The sequence below is a fragment of the Camelus ferus genome, chromosome 31 (genome assembly GCF_009834535.1).
Source record: "Camelus ferus isolate YT-003-E chromosome 31, BCGSAC_Cfer_1.0, whole genome shotgun sequence".
In the NCBI taxonomy this organism is placed as follows: Eukaryota; Metazoa; Chordata; class Mammalia; order Artiodactyla; family Camelidae; genus Camelus; species Camelus ferus.
The window spans coordinates 11,955,741-11,974,888 of NC_045726.1; the positions used below are offsets into that span (position 1 = coordinate 11,955,741).

Consider the following 19,148-nt stretch of genomic DNA (forward strand, 5'->3'; position numbering starts at 1 on the left):
AACTTTCATACCAATGAATGCTGCCCCTATTATTTACATATACATATGTAATATTATATATCAGATTATTATAAAATATTCCATAACTTTCACATCCATGATGTTGCTCTTATTACATATACATATATAACATATCTTATACATAATACATACATACAGCTATATGTGGATATATAATAGAAACAACATTCATGGATATAAAAGTTATTTATGTTTTATCGTAAGTATAATATATTTATATTTTATGTATTTATATATTCATATTTATGCTATGTATTTTATTTAATTACATTTATATAAGCTATAATATACTTGAGTTAATGTTTAAAATCATTTATATTCAATATAGTAATATCAAAGTATAATATATTTTAATATATCATATTTACTTGATGTATTTAAATCTATATGTATGTATTTATTCTGGGAGCAGCATCCATGAACTTGAAAGTTACATCATAGTTTATACTAGCACTGAGCTACAAAAAGTACTGACCTCACCATATTCTTGGAGGGTCGGTATATAGGTGGTAGGATACTGGATAAGTATATACTTTTTAAAAATTTAATAGCAGCTTCTGGATGAAGGGGAGAACTATTTAGCATAAGCTATTTGTACTGCGATATTTAGGAATGGGTCCAAAGGTGCTGGACTTTAAATTGAAAGATAAAGATTCCTATATTTTAAATAAAATTATATATAATATTTATTGTAGAAAAAAATAGAAAACAGAGTTAAACAAAAAGAGGGGCAAAATCTCCCAGTTACACCCACAAATAATCACTGTTAATTACGGAGTATATTCTTTGAAATTTCTAAATTTTACGGCTTTCATGCACTGTAATAATTTGTATGCTTATGATTAATGTTTCTTTACACCCACCAAATGCTGGATATCATATATATTTTAAAAACTTGGCCAACCCAAAAACTAAACCCCATTGTTTAGTTTGCCTTTCATTGATTCTGAATGAATTTATCGGCCATTTCTTCATATGTTTCCTTTTTATGTCCTTATGAACGCTTCCATTAATTCTGTATCTATTAAGAACATTTACCCTTTTTCATACACATTGCAAAGATTTTACTACATTTTTTTCTATGTGTAAGTTGTTTAAGAGTTTTGTGCGGTTAAACCTACCAATGTTTCTTTCTCAGTTGAATCTTTGGCGTCTGACTCAGAAAGGCCTCCCGCATGTAACTAACATGTAAAACTCTCATTTTCCCAAAGTTCCTGAAGGTTTGGCTCTTACATTTACATATGTTATCATCCGGAATTTACAATGTTATAAGTTGTGAGATGAGGCTTTAATTTATGTTTCTTAAATGGTTAGCTAATTTTCTCAATGTTTTTTTACAAAGTTTATCTTTCCCCATTGATTTTAAATTAATTTTTAAAAAATCATATATTACTTATTAGTTAATAAAACTCTGTGTTAATTCAAATAGCCTCGGGCTGGTTTTGGGAAAGCTGAGTTTGTCACACTGATCTGTTATGGTGGCTGCGAGGGTGACCAAGACAATCATCTTCTCTGACGGACAAGACCGCCCTGTTGGGAGTCAGATCCAGCACTGTCCCCATCACTCGTGCGAGGTAAGTGGCACACGGCTGCTGGAGCCAGCCAGGACGTTGGCACGCATGCTCCTTCAGAGTTATGGGGGGTGAAAGTCATTCTCCATCAGCCCCGCGGTGGCCCACCCAGGGCTCCCGCCCCTGAAGCTCAGTAAGGGGAACTCAGCACAATTCTGTGGGGAATCCTTCCACCCACTCCCGAGCTGGCTTTCTTCCACTTGTAGGAACCCAAGGATGAGACCACCCTTCACTCTCGCATCTCTACACCCCTGTTACTCAAAGTGTGGTCCCCAGACCTGCAGCAGCAGCATCCCCTGGAAACTTGCTAGATGCAGACTCCAGGCCTCCTGGATGGTGTTTGCGCTCCAGCAAGATCCCAGGGGGTTCATATGCAGGTTACAGTCTGAGAAGCCCTGCTGAATCCTTGTCTTCCGTGACACCTGTTCCTTACGACAAAGTCCAGCTAGACTTTGGCATTTCTGGCACTTAAATGATACCATCCTTTGGTAGATTTGCCCTTTATGTTCCTTTGGTCATTTCTGTAGAATCACTCAACTTCAGTTCACCCTCTTATATTGGTGTCCAGTAGGAAGGACTTTGAACAACATCTTCTGTTGGCTTCTCTCAGACAACCTGGCTCTGTGCTAACGCGCCACCCAAAGGCCTCACCCAGGTCTCAAGTCACCCAGGATAAGTGCCCAAGGAGTTTACTTACTGCTGAAAGGGAATAAAATGTTGCTTTTCTTCATCATCCACTTTGCCATGTATGATATCGGTAATATCCATCACTAGGAAAAAGAGAAACTTAATTAAAGATACTAATTGCTTTCAGGCCCCAGTGCGTAACTATGGAAAATTACAGCATCAGCGACCGCAGAACGCTGCAGGGAGAAAGATAGCAAGCAGGGACGTTTCTTTCATTTCTTCACCACCAGTGACTCCCGGCGTGCCCACGCCCCGCCGAGCAGGACAGCAATTCATCAGGAGCTCAGGCCGGAGCTTGAGGGTTCGCAGATCAACCCTGCAGACCACGCCCCTTTAAAAAATTCTGCTAAACCAAGTTACTGAATTCTTGAGTAACTTGACACTGACACTCTGTAGTAAGCCTGCGTGCAAAGGCAAGGGAACACATATCTTTGGCAGGAGTGTCAACAGAATAAAAGATTTGGGAGAGGAACTTAAGGCTTGAAGTGGTCCACTGTCCCTCTGACATCTGCTCACCTGGGGTCCATATGAACGAAGGGCAGGCAGGACACGAGCAGAGCAGACCAGGGGATCACACAGGGACCTGCTCCTTCGTGCATAAGAAGAGCAATGGAGAAAGCACGGGTCTAACCCTACCGCGCGTGCTAGCCCATTTATACCAATATTATTAGTCCTACTTTAAGAGATGAGGAAACTGACCACAGGAAAGGCAGGCAGTGTTCCCTAGATCAGAAGTTTTAGGTGAAAAAGCCAGGGTATGAACCCAACAGCAATTACAAGGCCAAACCATTTAACCTAACCATGCCTGCTGCCCAGAGAACGAATAAGAGGGCCACTCACTCTACAGTTGCTGAACTTACAGGGCTCCTGGCAAGAGGCCATCCCTTCATTAATAAATTACCATCTGGCCATAAAACACACGCCAGTAATCCCCTCCCCCAGGTAACCCATTGGGAGATTAGAAGAAGTACTGACAGAATGCAATACTATTCAGCCATAAAAAGAATGAAATTTTGCCATTGGCAGCAACTTGGATGGACTTGGAGGGTCTCAGGCTAAGTGAAATAAGTCAGCCTCACCATCCACCTGACCCACAGGTCGGCCCTGACAACATGGAGTGTCTGGGCCCTCGTTCAAGGAGCAGAATTATGACCTTCCACTGATGGCTTTCAAAACCACTTCGTGACCAACTGTCAGGGTAAGACCGAAAAATATACGTCCTCAATTTAACAAACTCCAGATGAGAACAGAGGGCCTCTTGGCAGGTTAGGGAGTCTGATTCAAGACAAGAACCCTCCCTGAAAGCAGTTCCTCTGAAGAGGAAATTTCCTAGACAGGCAAACCGCCTTCCAGGGAGAATTCTATTTGATTGAAATCAGTTACGCGGCCGCAGGCAGGCAGGGAAGATTCCAACAGTCCCACGGAGGCTTTACGGAGAGGGCCTGCTGTGCGCAAGACACAGTGCTGGGCAGCCAGGGAGAAACAAAGCAGGGCACCCAGGACCCACGAGACACTCGCTGGCCATTCCAGGCAGTAAATGCTGTGTGTCTGATACTGACGTTGACAAGCAAACCCAGCTCGCGCTGTCTCGGGGCCTCCCTCCCTCCCTCTTCTTTCTTTAATTTTTGTGTTATTGTGGAAAAATATACGTAACATAAAATTGACCATTTTGACATTTTTAAATGTACCGTGCACTGGCATTAGGAACGGTCACGTGGCTGTGCAGCCATCACCACCCCCACCTCCAGATGCTTGCATCTTCCCAAAGGGAACCTCTACCCGTTACACACTGACTCCCCGCTGCCCCTCTCCCCGGTCCCTGGGCCCCCACTGCTCTACTTTCTGTCTCTGTGCATGTGACCACTCTAGACCCCTCCTATAAGGGGCATTGTACAGTATTTGTCTTTTTTGTGACTGGCTTATTTCACTTCACATAATATCCTCAAGGTTCCTTCCGGTTGCAGCATATGACTGAATTTCCACCCTTTTCAAGGCTGAATGACAGCCCGTTATGCGGACATACCATTTCATTATCCACTCGTCCATCAACAGACAGCTGGGTTGCTTCGACCTTGTGGCTACTGTGAACAATGCTGCTGTGAACATGGGTGTACAAATATCTCTGAGACCCTGCTCTTAATCCTTTTGGGGGTACAGAAGGGGAATTACTGGATCACAAGTTCTACGTTTAATTTTTTGAGGACCCACCGCACTGTTTTGAGGACCCACCGCACGGCTGCACCGTATTACATTCTACATCCATCTCGCGGTCTTTCCATACCTGCAACCCCAAAGGGTCTTCGGAGCCCACAGGTGTGCTTTTTGCCTTCCTTGAGCTCCATGTGGCCGACCCGGACGATCTGGCACACGAGGCTGATGCGAGGCCGGATGAGGTCTGTGCTGCTGAGGTCCTAACGGGGCAGAGAGCACAGGGAGGCGGTCACACTGCGTCACTCTGCCACCTGCACTTTTTACTTCTTTTTTCTCTTCACTCTATAACACAATACCCTTCAGAGCACACTTCCTCCTGCTGAAATATCAGGACGACTCCTCTCTTCCTTGACCCACCCAAGATTATCAAGGCATCAGAGGAAAATGGCTGGATTCAAAAAAGGAATTAAAAAAAAAATTCCTCGGCTCTTACTTCAAATTTATAAATCAGATCGTGTTCAATCTCAAGTCTCTAGTTTATGCAGGGTACTTAAAAATCGGGTTGTTGCTACTTTCCACCCTGCCAAGGCATATCTGAGCATCAAACGCCTTTCAATGTCAAACGAAATTAAAACTTGCAAGACACTGATGTTTACTTGGTATCCACACGTGCTGGTGATGTTTCATTTCATCTTCCAAATAATCCTGCGGGGCAACTATAACCCGGAAATTCACATGCACTGCTTTCTGTAATTATTTACCTATTTTATGAGAGGTATCCACTGAGAGCATCTGGGTGTGTGTTGATTCATGAGAACCTTGTTGATGAAATGTCTGTCTTTTTGTGGCTTGTGTTCTATGCTTGTTTATAGCCTTAAAAACGGGTGAGTAAACCCACAAATGAGCTCACGTGTCTCACTCGCATGAACAGCAGAAATGATGGAATTGCCCCTCAAATTCTTTCCATGAAACAGCTGTCCAAGGGCCTCTTTACTGAACCAAGACTTAAACTTTTTAAGTTAATCACTCCAAATTCATCCTCTGTAATCTAGTTAACTCAGGCCTCCAAGACAGGAATATATACCAATGGTAACATCGGCCTTGAACTTCTACTCTAGGTTTTGTGAGGCTACCATTAACAAAAAAAAAGGACTCCAGGTGACAGGTTACATGAACTGTGGCACACTGATAATATTCAGTAACAGATAATCATTTAAAACGAAGTTTTTGTAGAACATTTAATGACCAAGGAATTAGCCACCTTTTATTTCATTGAAAAAGTTGGACATGGAATTTGCATACAGGAAGGGCCTAACTGACGGGGGAGTCGGGTAGGGGGATGGATTGCAGCTCTTCTAAAACGGTGTTGGTTAGAAGATGGACCACAGAGTCAGTAACACGTTCTTAAATGTGTTTTTGTCAGTGTAGACATTGACCGATAAATGCCTTCTGAGCTTAGGGGAAAAAACCTCTGCAGATCTTAGACGTGAGGAGATACTCTGCGTGTTGCGGAGAGGTTTTGGAAAGAGGTCTAGGTCTTCCTTGTCAATGTTTACTAGGTGGTGAAGATGTGGGTGGGTCAGCGCAGGGACAGTAATCAGACCATGCTTATCCAGGGGTGGGAGGTGTAGAGAAGAAATGAAGAATAATAAGGAGAAATGAATGAATGAGCCAGTGCTGGGGCCACTGCTCCTTCCTATCACTTCCTTTGCTGCTTTACCGTAGACCCTGCTTTCCTTGCTGTGAGGGCGGGAGGAGAATAAGGAGGTACAATATGGGCGTGACTTAAGGGAAAAGGGAGAAAAGGAAGCCGGTATCTCCTTCAGGCCTGATGGGAACTGGGACACCTGCCCATCAAAGCTGCTCAGAGCAGGTGACAGCAGCTCCAGGGCATGTCAAGCACTGATGTCATAAAAAAAAAGTGAGAGAGCCCCCAAAACGTTCCGAGCCCACAAGAAAGAGTCACCAGTCTCCAATCTATAGCCCAACAGTCTTCCTTGCCCTTGACCCACATACAGCAGCACCCCTCCAGCCTTGGGGATGTGGAGGAAGAGAGGACAAAGCCCATTAGAACATAAAGCAACAGGGAAGTCTAGCCCAGTCTTTGCTGGGACTGTCCGCTCGCCCTGGAATGCTCCCCGCCTTGTCTGCACCACTCACCCCTTTGCCAACTGGAAGTTCTTGCACAAAGGCCCCTCCTCCCCGAGGTCCGCCCTGACGCACCTATTTCAGACGGCAGCCCTTCCCCAGCCGGGAAACTCCCTCCCAGGCCCCCCAGGGCACTCGTAACTTCTCCCATTGCACAGAATGTGCTCGTTTGTTTGATTATTGTTTACTCCTGTCTCCCCCATTAGGATGAAAAGCTCTTTGAGAAGTGGGACTTCTTTTTTTTTTTTTTTTTTTTTTTTAGAGGGACATTTTTTTTTCTGATGTATCTCAAGCCCCTAGATCAGAGCCTGGCATCTAACAGGTGCCACTAAATCTTTGTTGCATAAATGAGCGAGTTACTCCTGCTGGAGGGATGATGATGAATATTGTTTTCATGTTTTCTTTCTTTTTTTTTTTTTTTTTAAGTTTTCCATATGGTTTACCACATGCGCCCACCAACACCATAAACAAAGGGAAGTGTTAAACGCAGCAAGGACTCACAGTGAAGACGGCTTGAAGGTTATTGAGTTTCTCTATTTCCTTGGGCATCCCGTTGCTGCCCCAGCGAATCAGGTAGTTCTCACTGGTGAAGAGGACAAAAAAACTCTCAGTGAGGGCCTAACGGGGGTGGAAACTACTCTCAGTGCAGACTTAATGGGGTCAAAAGGCGACCCCGAAAAGCTCAGTGAAATTCACCAGGCAGAACTGAGACCACGCCAAGGACCACCCTCGGGTCTCCTGGCTGTGGCCCGACCTCCTCCATGAGGGACACCCAGAGGGTCCCCACTACCTGATGAACGTGGACTGGTCCGGGTCATAGAGGGCCATGAACAACTCTGCATCTTCCCCGATGTTGCAGACAAAGTTCTTGAAGTTCACATAGAGGCCGTAGGTGTGGACAGCACTGAAGATGGACTGACCCCGCAAGTCCAGATTCTGCAGAATTGACTGAACACAGCAAACGAGAGAGAAAAGCATCTTGGTTTCAGCAAACGGGAACAAACTGGCAAAGACACTGGCCTGCACATGGAGGACAAACGTTATCACCACCCACGAGGAGAAGCGCTTACTGAAAACAAAACGCATGTAAGCAGACGGGGGACCGAGCGAGCCCCAGCAACTCAACACGTGCTGTTTACAGAGCAAGCATCTGGACGTTATGATAATTCACGGTTTTAGCGTCTTCAAGAAGTTCTCATGTCTCACAATGGCTTCGGGATAAGCCTCAAAAGCGTAAAAGTTATGGCCCATTATCCTTCTGTTCGGGCACAATTCTCAGTGCAAATAAGAGATTCCACTGGAAAGGTCCACCCTCAGGCATGGTTAGCCGTTGGAGTCAAAGACACAATTAAATATTATTACAACTGCGCTAAAGAAATAAAACCTATCAACTAAAGAAAATAACAGAAACCTTTACTCATCGGAACAGAAGGACTGGAAAAAGATAAACCAAATCATCAGTTGGGTTGGGTAGCCACATCGGTGATTTTTTTTTTCTTTTTCTGTACCTTTCTAAGTTTTATTTACTGGCCAATTGATACTTTCAAAATCTTCCAAACACTTCATTTTATAAATATTATTTTGGGAATCGTAATCTATGTACTAAATATAGACATTTACACAGTACAAAGTCTTTCCTCCCACCCAGCTCTCTTCCCAGAGGCATCCATTCGTTGTCAATTTCTTGTTCATCACTCCAGAGTGATCTGCATGTAGGCAAGCACACGTCTGTCTATTCGTTTTAAGAAACACAAATAACACTATTTTATACACACCATTCTGTATCTTGCTCTTTTCCCCTTAACTTTGCAACCTTTGCCATCTTTCCAGGTCAGAACATACAAAGCTGCCTCACTCTTTCTGTCATATTTTGCTTCTAAAACCAAGAGAGGGATGTTTTTCTAAACAACATTTCCATCTCTGTTGTCAACGACTCCCTTTCCCTCATTAAAAACAAATGCAAAAATGGAACCTCCACGGCCAGAGCCTGCTGTGCGAGGAAGCGTACCTTCTCTTCCTGGATCTTCTCCTCAATCCTTCTCGAGGCCACTTCATGGGCCTTGAAGAGGGCGACGGTGCTGGTCTCATCCGGGTCCAAGATGTTCCCGTTGTCGTCCCGCACGACCAGATCCAAGCCCAGCATCCTAGAAGGAGAGGAGTGGTCAGCTGGGTCTCCTCACCAGGAAAGCAGACCCTTTCCTGAAGAGTCTGCAGAGAAGAACCCAGAGGATTCAGGTGAAAGGTTGGGTGCTGGACAAGCCAAGATGAGAAGAGCCCCCTGACTTTTCTCCTTTCAATTTCTGCCTCCTTTCTACACAACAATGATGCTAAAAAACTTAAGATAATGTTACCCACACTCATATAATGATGTGCAAAGTAATTTGGTCCACAGAACCTCACAGAAAAGGCAAAACTGGCACTACCTCCAACCAAAATCCTCTGACCGACGCTTCTTCCCCCCAAGCATGTGTAGTTTGGCACGGGAACCATGAACGACGAATGCGCAGATACTGGTGAGGGGGTTTGCCTTGATTTTCTTAAGAGCACAGTCCTTAATTCAAGACCATCTTAAAGGAGATCCAAGAAGTAAGTCCTGGTTGCTGGTATCACAAAACCCATCTCAGAGCCTGGGCTCTGGTGTCAGCTGGACCAAGAGTCACATCTTGGCTTGAATACTTGCTAGCAAGGTGACTTCGGATAATCTACTTCATTTTGCCAGGCCCCGGTTTCCTTAGCTGTAAATATTCCCTACCCCTCAGGGCTGCTGCGTGCCTTGAATGAGAGGATGCATATAAAGCACATAATCCAATATCCAGCATAGACTGTACTCTCAATGAATGTTAGTTTTCATGGCAGAAACTGGCACGAGGAAACCCCTGGCTGCATGAAGCGCTGAGCGCTGAACCACCGAGGCTTTTACGCCCGATGTGTGCACAGAAGTAGAAAGAGTTTTGCTTAGTTCTGAGAAGTCCGGACCGTGGTGGAAACAGGACACTGCAATCTGAATGCCCAGTGTGCATTCCAGGCACTAGCAGTTTGGGAGTGGGGCTGTCCAAATGGCCAGAAAGCGCAGGGGTAACAGTGACCTGGGCCAAGTCTTTGGGAAGAAAGCACAAGTGCCTGATTTCCCTCCTGTCTGTTTACGGCATCTCCATCAATTGATTCACTCCGGTAAGTCTCCTGCTACGGCAGCCAGACCCACATGCCACCCACACTGATGAGCGAAGAGACGGGCCTCGCTGGCCGCTCAGGCCGCATCTCTGATGTCCCGATGCAGCAGCTTCATTTCTTGAGTGGCTTCCAAGGGCTGAAATGGGAAGGCAAACGCGTTCTGCTGTTTGTGGGATGTGACCATCCTGTGCCAGAGACCGGGGGCCTCCAAGCCAATGCCTTACTGTGCCAAGACCCAAAACTCCAGAGGCTGCCTATGTGCAAGGAGGGAGCAGCCTTACCCCAACTCAGCTGTTTTTTTAAGCATCTCCCCAGCACGACATGACTGGCAGTGCAACTCCTGTGGTTGGAGTCCTGAATGTCCAAGCAAGGAGGGAGAGAGAGATTAATTCCTAACCCTAGGAAGGGAGCATTAGACGCGGACTTGAAAGTCTTGGGTTCAAATTAAACTTCCCCACTTAGCAATGTATGCGACATGGAAACAACTCACTTAACCTCACTTGGTCTGTTTCTTTAACCATAAATGGAAGTAACAGCTACCTCACAGAGTTATAATCAAGGGCTATATGCGAAGTGTATGCGGAAGATTTCAAAAACAAGGGTTGAATGCTGATGTACACTCTTTACTCCAGCTCTTCCTGAATACAGCTGTCAGAGTCCATAACACTTAAAGGAGGAGGTAATGAGCGGTATTTAACAGGTCTTTGAAGTACATCCCAGGGTCCTGAAGTTGCAGAAACAGGGCAAAGAGGGAGGAAAAAAAAAAAATCACACATGCACATGTTGAAGAAATTTAGAAAATGAAACTTAAGGTCAAACAAATCATCCACAAAAACTGAGAAACCAACCCGGGATTTTAAAAAGAGCTGATCGAGAGGGATGAATCCCAGGTCACCATCAATGCTGATGAACTGACTGAATTTCTTATTTTCCAAAAAGCGGAATAATATACTTGCCTGAGCCAGTGGGAAGATTAATGAAGTGGTTAACTCTTTAGAGGTTACTGGAGACTTAACAGGCTAAAAGCATGTTTACTACTCCAGGTAAATCTGGTTTTTACACAGTGGAAACAGTGGTCCCAGTTAGGGGAAGACAGAGAGAGAGTGAGTCTGATTCTGATGTAAAATCCATTGTTAGAAGAATAGAGACAGTCCCAGGTCCCCGAAAATGTCAGCTTCAAGTGCTCGGACACTTTGAGTCTGTTTGGCAGTGCGTTTGCTTCCATCCCAGCCCCAGTTTCGCTACTCATCAGTCAGGTCCTCGAGACCAGAGATCCAGCACAGGGTCTGGTCCATGGCCGCTGCTGCCAAATTTTCTTCAACAAAATTCAGTGTTTTCCAAGGCAGAAAGAGAGCAGTCAGCACTATTCTTTGGCAAGTCTAAGATCAAGAGCTCGTGGGGAGCTGTGTCCTTAGTTAGCATGACTGTGCTCGGCTCCTTCTAAGTTCCTGGGATAAAGTTATCCCTGGCTTACCTGTTCCCGTGATCGATTTTGGCTGTGACCTTCTTCTTGAGCTCGGCCAGTTCGTCCTTGGGGAGTGTTCCAGACAGGATCTGCGACCGCCACTCGATCAGGTTGTACGTCATTTGCTGCAGCTGGCGGAAGAGTGTGACCTTGTTGTTCTAAGATGGGAAAGTGAGGCAGAAGAAAGGACCAAAAAAAAAAAAAAAAAAAAAAGCTGTGATGAAAGATGGGAACATCTTTTGACTTGATTCTTTATAAAGTGCTATTTAACCAATTATTTTTGCCATACAATGTGCTGTGCACTCTGAGTGGACCTTTTTATAACACTGAGACAGGAGGGAAGAGGGTAGGGAACAGCCATCTAAAGAAAGACACAGCAGTTAGGACCAAGACGGTGGAAGGTTCAACTCCCAGCTGACCATGAGCTCAGATACACACTCATTGAAAAACAACAGCTGCTAAATGGCCCTCCCACAGGTGCCATGACAGTTTCGAGGCTGATCGTAAAAGGTCAAAAAGTGGGTGATGGCCCAATTCCTGGGCATCCCAGCCCCTTCCACAAAGTAGTTGGAATAATCCTCCCACTTGTCAGCATATGAAGTTACTGAGCCCATAAAAACTAACAATCGCTCACCTTGTGGCCTTTCTCTTGCCTTTCGAGATGGCCTGCACTCAGCCTACGGAGCGTGCATCTCTCTGAATACACCTACTTTGACCCAAACATGGCTGGCTTTTGAATTCTTTCCTGCGCGAAGCCAAGGACCCTCACTTGAAGGGGCGCGTCCCAGGGACTTGCCTGGGACCTGGAACGTGGCCATCCCCTCGTGCCCCATTTTTCTCCTGTATCAATAGTAGGGATGGCTTTGCCCTGATCCATTCCCACTTCCTCATCTGTTGCGTCTTTTGAAGTAGACAAGCACTGGGAGGATGGATGGCTGGTCCTAACTCATCAGTGTACCAAGTCACCTATGCATTCTAAAATTCTGCCCAGGTCCCTTCTTTGCTTAAAACCTTCCAGTGATTTCCCCTGTCTTCCAGATACAGTAGATCACACTGTAAGTCCCCTCCTATCCTGTCTCGAACCTGCACTCCCACTGCTCTGTGCACCATCACCACCTCCAAAGTCTACACCCCTTCCACACAAAGCTCTGTCCATTTCTCCCAAGCGCTCGAGACCTTCTCAACGTGTGACTCCTCCTCCCCCACACCGTCCCCCTCTCAGTCACACACCACACCCTCCTCCAACTGCTAATTCTGATTCTACAGTCAACACTTAGAGGTCTCTTCCTTGAAACCGTAACTCTGGGTTGGCTGTCTCTCCCACAGCTGCTGGAATTTACTCCCATCACAGCACTCTGAACCCGGACCACCTCAGCTTGCTTTAAGTCTCCCATTAGATGGCAAGAACCCACAGGACAAGGAGGTTGTTCTGTTTTGTATTCATAGGAGCTGATACAGAGTAGGCACTCTGTAAAATGTACTGCATCCACGAGATATGGATGGAGAAATAACTGTAATTTCAGAGATAAGGGATAATCAAAAATAGAGCATGCAATATTATTTTAAAATCCTCATAAAACTGTTAAACCATCTCGAAAAGTGTCAGATCTAGAATAATTAAACCATTATTCAGGGCTTCAGGAAGGACTTCCTGTAACTGAACTAAATTACACTTATGACCCACTAAATTATTTGAGCCTCAGTCATTTTAAAAGTCTAATACTTGATGTGCATGCCATGATGATCTCGGTTCTATCTAAAAGACTGACTGATTCATTGTGTTAAACAAAACAAAACAAAACAAACAAAAACAGTCAATAAGCATCTGCTATGTGCTGGAAATAAAGTTCCTGCCCATTCTAGAAGGGGCAAGGCAGCCATAAGTAAACTTTTATACATATGTAGGTAAATATATGAAAATATACAAAATAAACGTATATACATTATGTGTAAACAATATACCTCATCAATATCATATATAATATTCACATAATGATATATAATACATATACATGTACAGACACACAAGATAGTTTCAGATTATAAAAAATACAAGGAAATAGGTCAGTGGGATAAGTGGCGAGGAGGTCGCTTTAGACAGAAAGGTCCGGGGAAAGTTTTGTGTATCCCTTTTGATATACAAATACACACTATCTCCCCCTATATACTATGAAACACTTCTTTTTTATTTATTGGCAAAAAGTCAAGATATATTTATATAGCCATAAACTTCTAAAATGATATGAAGTATTAGGATCTGCTATAAAAACAATGAAAAAAAAAAAAAAAAAAGGCTACACAAAGAGGCTGCCGATGGCTGTAAGGCATGTTCTTTAGTGATGTTATTCCACAGGAATCAGGGCTCAAAATATCTAAGATAATCCTGAACAAAATAGTCATGGAGGGAAACAAGCTCAGCTCAGGAGCAGGGACAGCGGAGGCTGCAGTGGCACAAGCAGATGTGCTAAGAGCCCCACAAGAAGTTCAAGGTTCAGTGAAAACACAAAGAGACAAAGAACTCATTTGTGTTTTTTGCCTCACCCTCTCTTAACACCACTGATCTGAAAAATACAGAACACGAAAAGCAGATGAGAACTGCGAAGCCACCTACATTTAATGCCTTTAGCATTTTCTGAGTTGCCTCCTTCTCATCAGCCAATCTTTAGAGAAAGCAGAAAAATAACTTAAAAAACAATCCCATTTCAGAAAAGCAAAGGTTAAAAAAAAAAACACCCTGCTTTTTCTTCATTCAATTCTGTATAAAATGTTTCCAACTCCTTTCCTTGTCTTTCAAACTGAGAGATTAAGCCCATAAAATTTTGCCTTTCAAAGCTGCTAAGCAGAAAGGGATCTTTTTTTCCTTTCTTGCAAGCCATTTGTCTGTTCCTAGTTGATTTTTCCCCTCAATGTTTTCTCATTTTAATTAAGATATTGGGTCACATAATACGCAAAGAAAACGCTCCAAAACTCAGGGGACCCTCCCTGAGAGACAGCGCTTTGTCTGGGGTGCTCATTCAGAAGTTCTTGGTCTCAATTATATTAGACACCACCCAAGGCAATTTAATTATTGCCTGTCCATATCAGCCTGGGTTGCCAAGAGTTCCCCCAAAGAAGGACTGAAGATGGCCATTCTTCCCTGGCTCACTGTGCCAAATTAATTCTGAACAGACAGGCTGCAACATGCCAAGGGAAGCAATTTCCCCACTGACTTTATGGAAATGGCTGTTGCCGCCACATTTCTGAGGCTGCTCTAAGCAGATGTTCTGTGTGGCACTGGCCCCTGACACTTTGTTCCTGGGGAAGCGAATGAGGACAGGTGAGGAGAAAAGAAAGCCTTCCCGTAACGCCAGGAGCCAAGCCATCTTCTCCCCCGTTACGCCCCAGCCTGCCCAGGGCAAGGTGCCTTCCCTGCCATCTCCAGCCCTCGGTAATCCCAGTCTTTTTACACCAGCAGCCACTGTCACATCATTTAGAAGGGCAGAGAATGTATGTAATAATTTCTTTGGTCCTTTCTGCAGAAGTCAGCCCAAGCCTGGGACACAGGGGCAACCATAAAACAGAATTTGACAGCAGCAACTTAAAATAACACTCTGGTTTCAATTTGAGGAACAGCTACAGAAAACAGAGAAATCTAAATATTCTTCTAACCAGGCAGTAAAGGTCTTCCTGCATCTGCTTAGAATTTCTCCTGCTTTTCTACTTGGAGATCTTAGAAGTCTCATTTTTTTATATTTCTACTGTGGGTGTCTATCTTTTTTTTTTTTTTTAAAGAATGTCTAGAGATAAAAAAACAAAGTGGCAAGAGAAAAAAACAGCTTTGCCTTCAATACCTTCAATTACTCAATCCACTGAGTAACTTACACGTTCTGGGGGCCACTGTGACCACGGCATCACCCTACCGAGTGTCAGAAAACCTGGATTCTAGTCTTACTTTCCTTCCCAACGAAAGCAGACCACAGTCAAAAGCCTCTTCTCTGGTCCTCCACCTCATTTCTCTCTCTGCTAGAGAACCAGTACTTCCTCTGTTCACCAGCCTTTCCTCTTCCATGTAAAAGTTCTCTGCTGAAAGTATGGGGACTTGGCTTCTATCGCTAATTCTATCACAACGTGCTAAGGGACTTTGAGCAAATTACTCTCTCTGGGAGACGCATCTGCAGAATAAGGGGGCCAGCACTAGGATCCATCCAAAGGATAAGCGACGTCGAGTCTACGGTTGAAACATAAAACTCAATTACTCCTCCAAGCAACTTCCTGATTAGCTGTATCTGACTCCAACCATCTCACCCCTGATGGACTCACACAGTGGGGTGGCTCTGTATCAAATTTCCCCCAATTATAGCTTTCTTCACAATTCATTTCATGTCTCTTCCATGTATCTCTAACTCCTGGGATCCCGAATGGTTTCTTGGTCCTTGCGTCCTTGCTGCACTGACCCTCTGAGCTCTGGGAGGACACATGGGCCCTGCCAGTCTTCCTCTCCACCTAGTGCCTTTTCTCTCTGCCAGAAAAAGATTTGCCTGATGAGCAAAAGCTTGATTTTAAAGGGAAAAATCTCAGTAAAAGACAGCTTTACCTCTGGAAGTAATGCAAGAAATCCTGCAAGCCAGGCACCAAAAATCAGAGAAAAACAAAACTGGAAAAACACCCAAAGCACCCCGTCTGCCCCGTTCCAGGCATCTCCACGTCTCCTCCGGCCTCCCATGAGAACCAGGCACCCAGGGAGGGCTTGCAACTCACGGCTGCAATGCCCTGACACCAGGACGAAGCTCTCTGTGGGAATTTCTGTCCTTGGTAATAAGCGATCAGATGCCGGTTTTAAGCATGAGGCCAGCTTCATTACACTTCAGAGCATGTGCCCCAGCAGCCAGGAAAAACCACCAGTTTAAAAAGATTAGACTTGAATTGCTTTAATCTGCCTGGATATGCCAAGATAGGAAGAAAGAGCGATTCATTGTGTCTGGCAAGTTCCCCCACCCCCACCTCAGTTATGGGTCCTTTTTCTGCCCTAGATTTTTATGGAACTATAGACCCACACAAGGTTTTGCTCTGCTGGCAAATTTTAAATGAGAGGGTATCAGTGCTCTCGATGAGCTGCATTTTGGCAATTAAGTTCACTAGATTCAACAAGGTGTACCAACCACCTTCCACCCCCAGGCTCTTCTGCGATCTCTTTTCCGTAAGAAGGCAAGGTTCAGTCTCCCAAACTTATATCAACAAAACAGCCTGGCTGACCAAACCTCACCACACCATTCCTCCCGTTGGGAGGCAGGGAAACAGCACTGAACTTAACCTCGGGGTGAGATGTTCGAGAGGACACTGTTGACGACTGAACATCTCAGAACTTCCAGGACAGCCCCTCTTCTGAAAATTCTTGTCCCAACGTCCCCACAAATATACCCGAACGTGTCACTTTCCAAGACCTGATTTTTAGTTCAGAAAAGAGGATAACTAGGACTTGGGGATAGAGATTTGTGCATATTCAGAAAGTATCACTGGGTTGTCACTGGAGAGGTAAACTTAGATACGATATCCATCCAAGCACATTTTTAAATCAACACACCGGCATCCGCCCTTGCTGAGAATCCTCGCATGCAAGCAGAGAGATGTGCTGTTAGCAGAAAAAGCAGCCGGAGTTCAGCTCACTGGATCCACCTTCCCAGGCTGAGGAAAACCCTAAGATCCTGCGAGGCAGCAGCAAAGAGAGGATGGAATACGTATATACTCTCCACCTAGCGTAGCTCAGTAACTCTAGGGCTGGAAGGGAGCCCACCCCGAGCCCCAGCTGGAGGACCAGTGCGCGACCCCTTCAACCACCTCAGGGCGAAAGTCCACATTCATCTAGTTCCTCCTCTGACGCTGTTCGTCATCAATCAGCTCTTCCGTGAAGCAGCGCCATAAGGGGACAGTCAGGAGCTGTCCCATTTTGACGATGACATGCAGGCACTGTCCTAGGAGCCTTACACAGATGACCTGTTGAATTCCACAGCAGATCTGCAAGGCGTGGGTAATGCATGCCACTACCACAGCAGCTGAGGAAAGAAAAACCTCGGAGGTCGAAGGGCTTGCCGTAGGCTGCAGAATCAGTCGGCTGGCGGCACACCCTGAACCAAAATCCCTGCCTACAGAATCTGCGTTTTTCTGTTCCAGTTTGTTTGTCTGCAGTAACTATTACCGGGTTTGTAAGTTGTTTCTGACTATAACTACATGCCAAGGAAGGGAGCAGGTCAGAATTTAAGCATCACCCACCTGACTGACCCCCATATCCAATTTAGCCACCTCACCCGGCCACCACCTCCTCCTTCCCAGCGTCCCCTGCGTCTCCGGTCAAGCCCTCAAAACACACCCAGTCAATGGAGCTGCAGGAGGCAAAGCGCATCTGAAACTGCAGGGAATTTACACGCTGCCCTGGCGTGCTTCCCCTTGTGGTTCTGGAATGATCCACGCCTCCTGGACTTGAACCTAAGCTAAGGAGGCTCAGTCTCCAGGGGGTGGAACAGGCAGCCTGGTTACTGAGTAGTCAAGGCCACTCCACCTGCTATGACAACACATGACAAAGGAAGTGGCCTTGGATGGAAGGGTGGACACAGATGGAGCTGCAGAGTTTCCGCGTCGGGTCAGAGGGGCACTGAGCCACGGCCAAGCGGTCCAGGGCGGCTGCTGCTTGCAGCGAAGGCGGCGTCAGGTCTCCCGGGCTCACGTGCGCAGAGCCCGCGGGGGCCTGTCTGCACCGTGGCTTCACGGCCACCGCCTCTGCTCGTACCCTCACGACTCTATGGAGTCAACGAGTCGGACTTCACAGCACTTCTACAGAGAGGCAAAATCCAGCAGACGTATGGACATTTCAAGCGCTTTGCCCGAGACCAGAGTCGGCTAGGGCGGGGCCGGGACGTGAGACCGCGCTTCCTAAGTTCGAGTCCCCTGTCCGTCTCCTGAGCTTGTTTCTTCCCCAGAGCAGGAGGCCAACATCCGCTGGGAAAAACCATTAAATGAAAAGTCAATAAATAATATTAACGTAGAGGGGAGGGTATAGCTCAGTGGTAGAGCGTGGGCTCAGCATGTGCAAGGTCCTGGGTTTGGTCCTCAGTACCGCCATTAAAATAAATAAACAAACCTAATTACCTCCCCTTCCAAAAATTTTTTTAAAAATCTAATACAACAAAGAGAAAAAAAAGGAGCGTGTGGGAGTCTCCGTTTCTTCTTTCTACTCTGGACTGGGGGGGGGGATCCCCTCTCCTCAGCACAGCCACCCCCCATCCCCTTTACGACACATTTATGGTAGTTTCACAAGGTTGCAGTCTGCTGCTAAAAAGAAATCAGAGCTCTACAAGTACCTTTCTTTTCCAGAATAATTACCGGCGTCTGCGGGGCTGGGCTTATCTGGTTAGTGGACCACATCTTCCCCTCACTCAGGACTTTAGATCAACCTCATAAATTTCTCATGAACTCAAGACTGGAAAGAAGAGAACTAACGAGGGTGTGGTAGAGAAATGGGGAGGTTCCAAGAGGCCCTTCAAAGTCACCAAGCAGAATGCCTGGCTTCATAATCTGTGGGAGAAAATGCATGGGAGATGTGAGTATTGATATGTACGAGTAAAATCTGTGTTTATCTTTACACAGACTGCAGGAACTCACACACGGAATCAGAAAACAAACACTGCTAAGTGAGTGTGTGTGTGCACATGCACGCGCGTGTGTGTGCACGCGCATGTGTGAGTCAAGGCGGGGGGTGGGGTGGGGACTGAAAGCTACAGATTTGGGCTTCTTTTACTTTCCCCCCAGTGAAGCCTTGTATGTAAGGCTTGCTACCTTGACAGACACATTTTTGAGAAAGCAGTTCAGAAATTCTGCCTGGAGGGAACTGTCAGCGCTTTGCGAAGGGGTAGGGAAGAACGGCGGAGAGCCACAATTTCCATTGTAAGTGGATGATTTCTTAA

The 19,148-nt window shown here is 45.6% G+C and overlaps 1 protein-coding gene across 1 annotated transcript in view; it reads right to left on the bottom strand.

Moving 5' to 3' along the window:
- Positions 1 to 19,148, bottom strand: part of DOCK5 (dedicator of cytokinesis 5) — a 176,603-nt gene that overhangs the window by 85,466 nt on the left and 71,989 nt on the right. Inside the window, 6 exon segments of the mRNA XM_032471059.1 lie at positions 2,290 to 2,362; positions 4,561 to 4,690; positions 7,080 to 7,161; positions 7,369 to 7,526; positions 8,587 to 8,722; positions 11,224 to 11,372. Of these exon segments, the coding sequence (XP_032326950.1) occupies positions 2,290 to 2,362; positions 4,561 to 4,690; positions 7,080 to 7,161; positions 7,369 to 7,526; positions 8,587 to 8,722; positions 11,224 to 11,372 (728 nt within the window).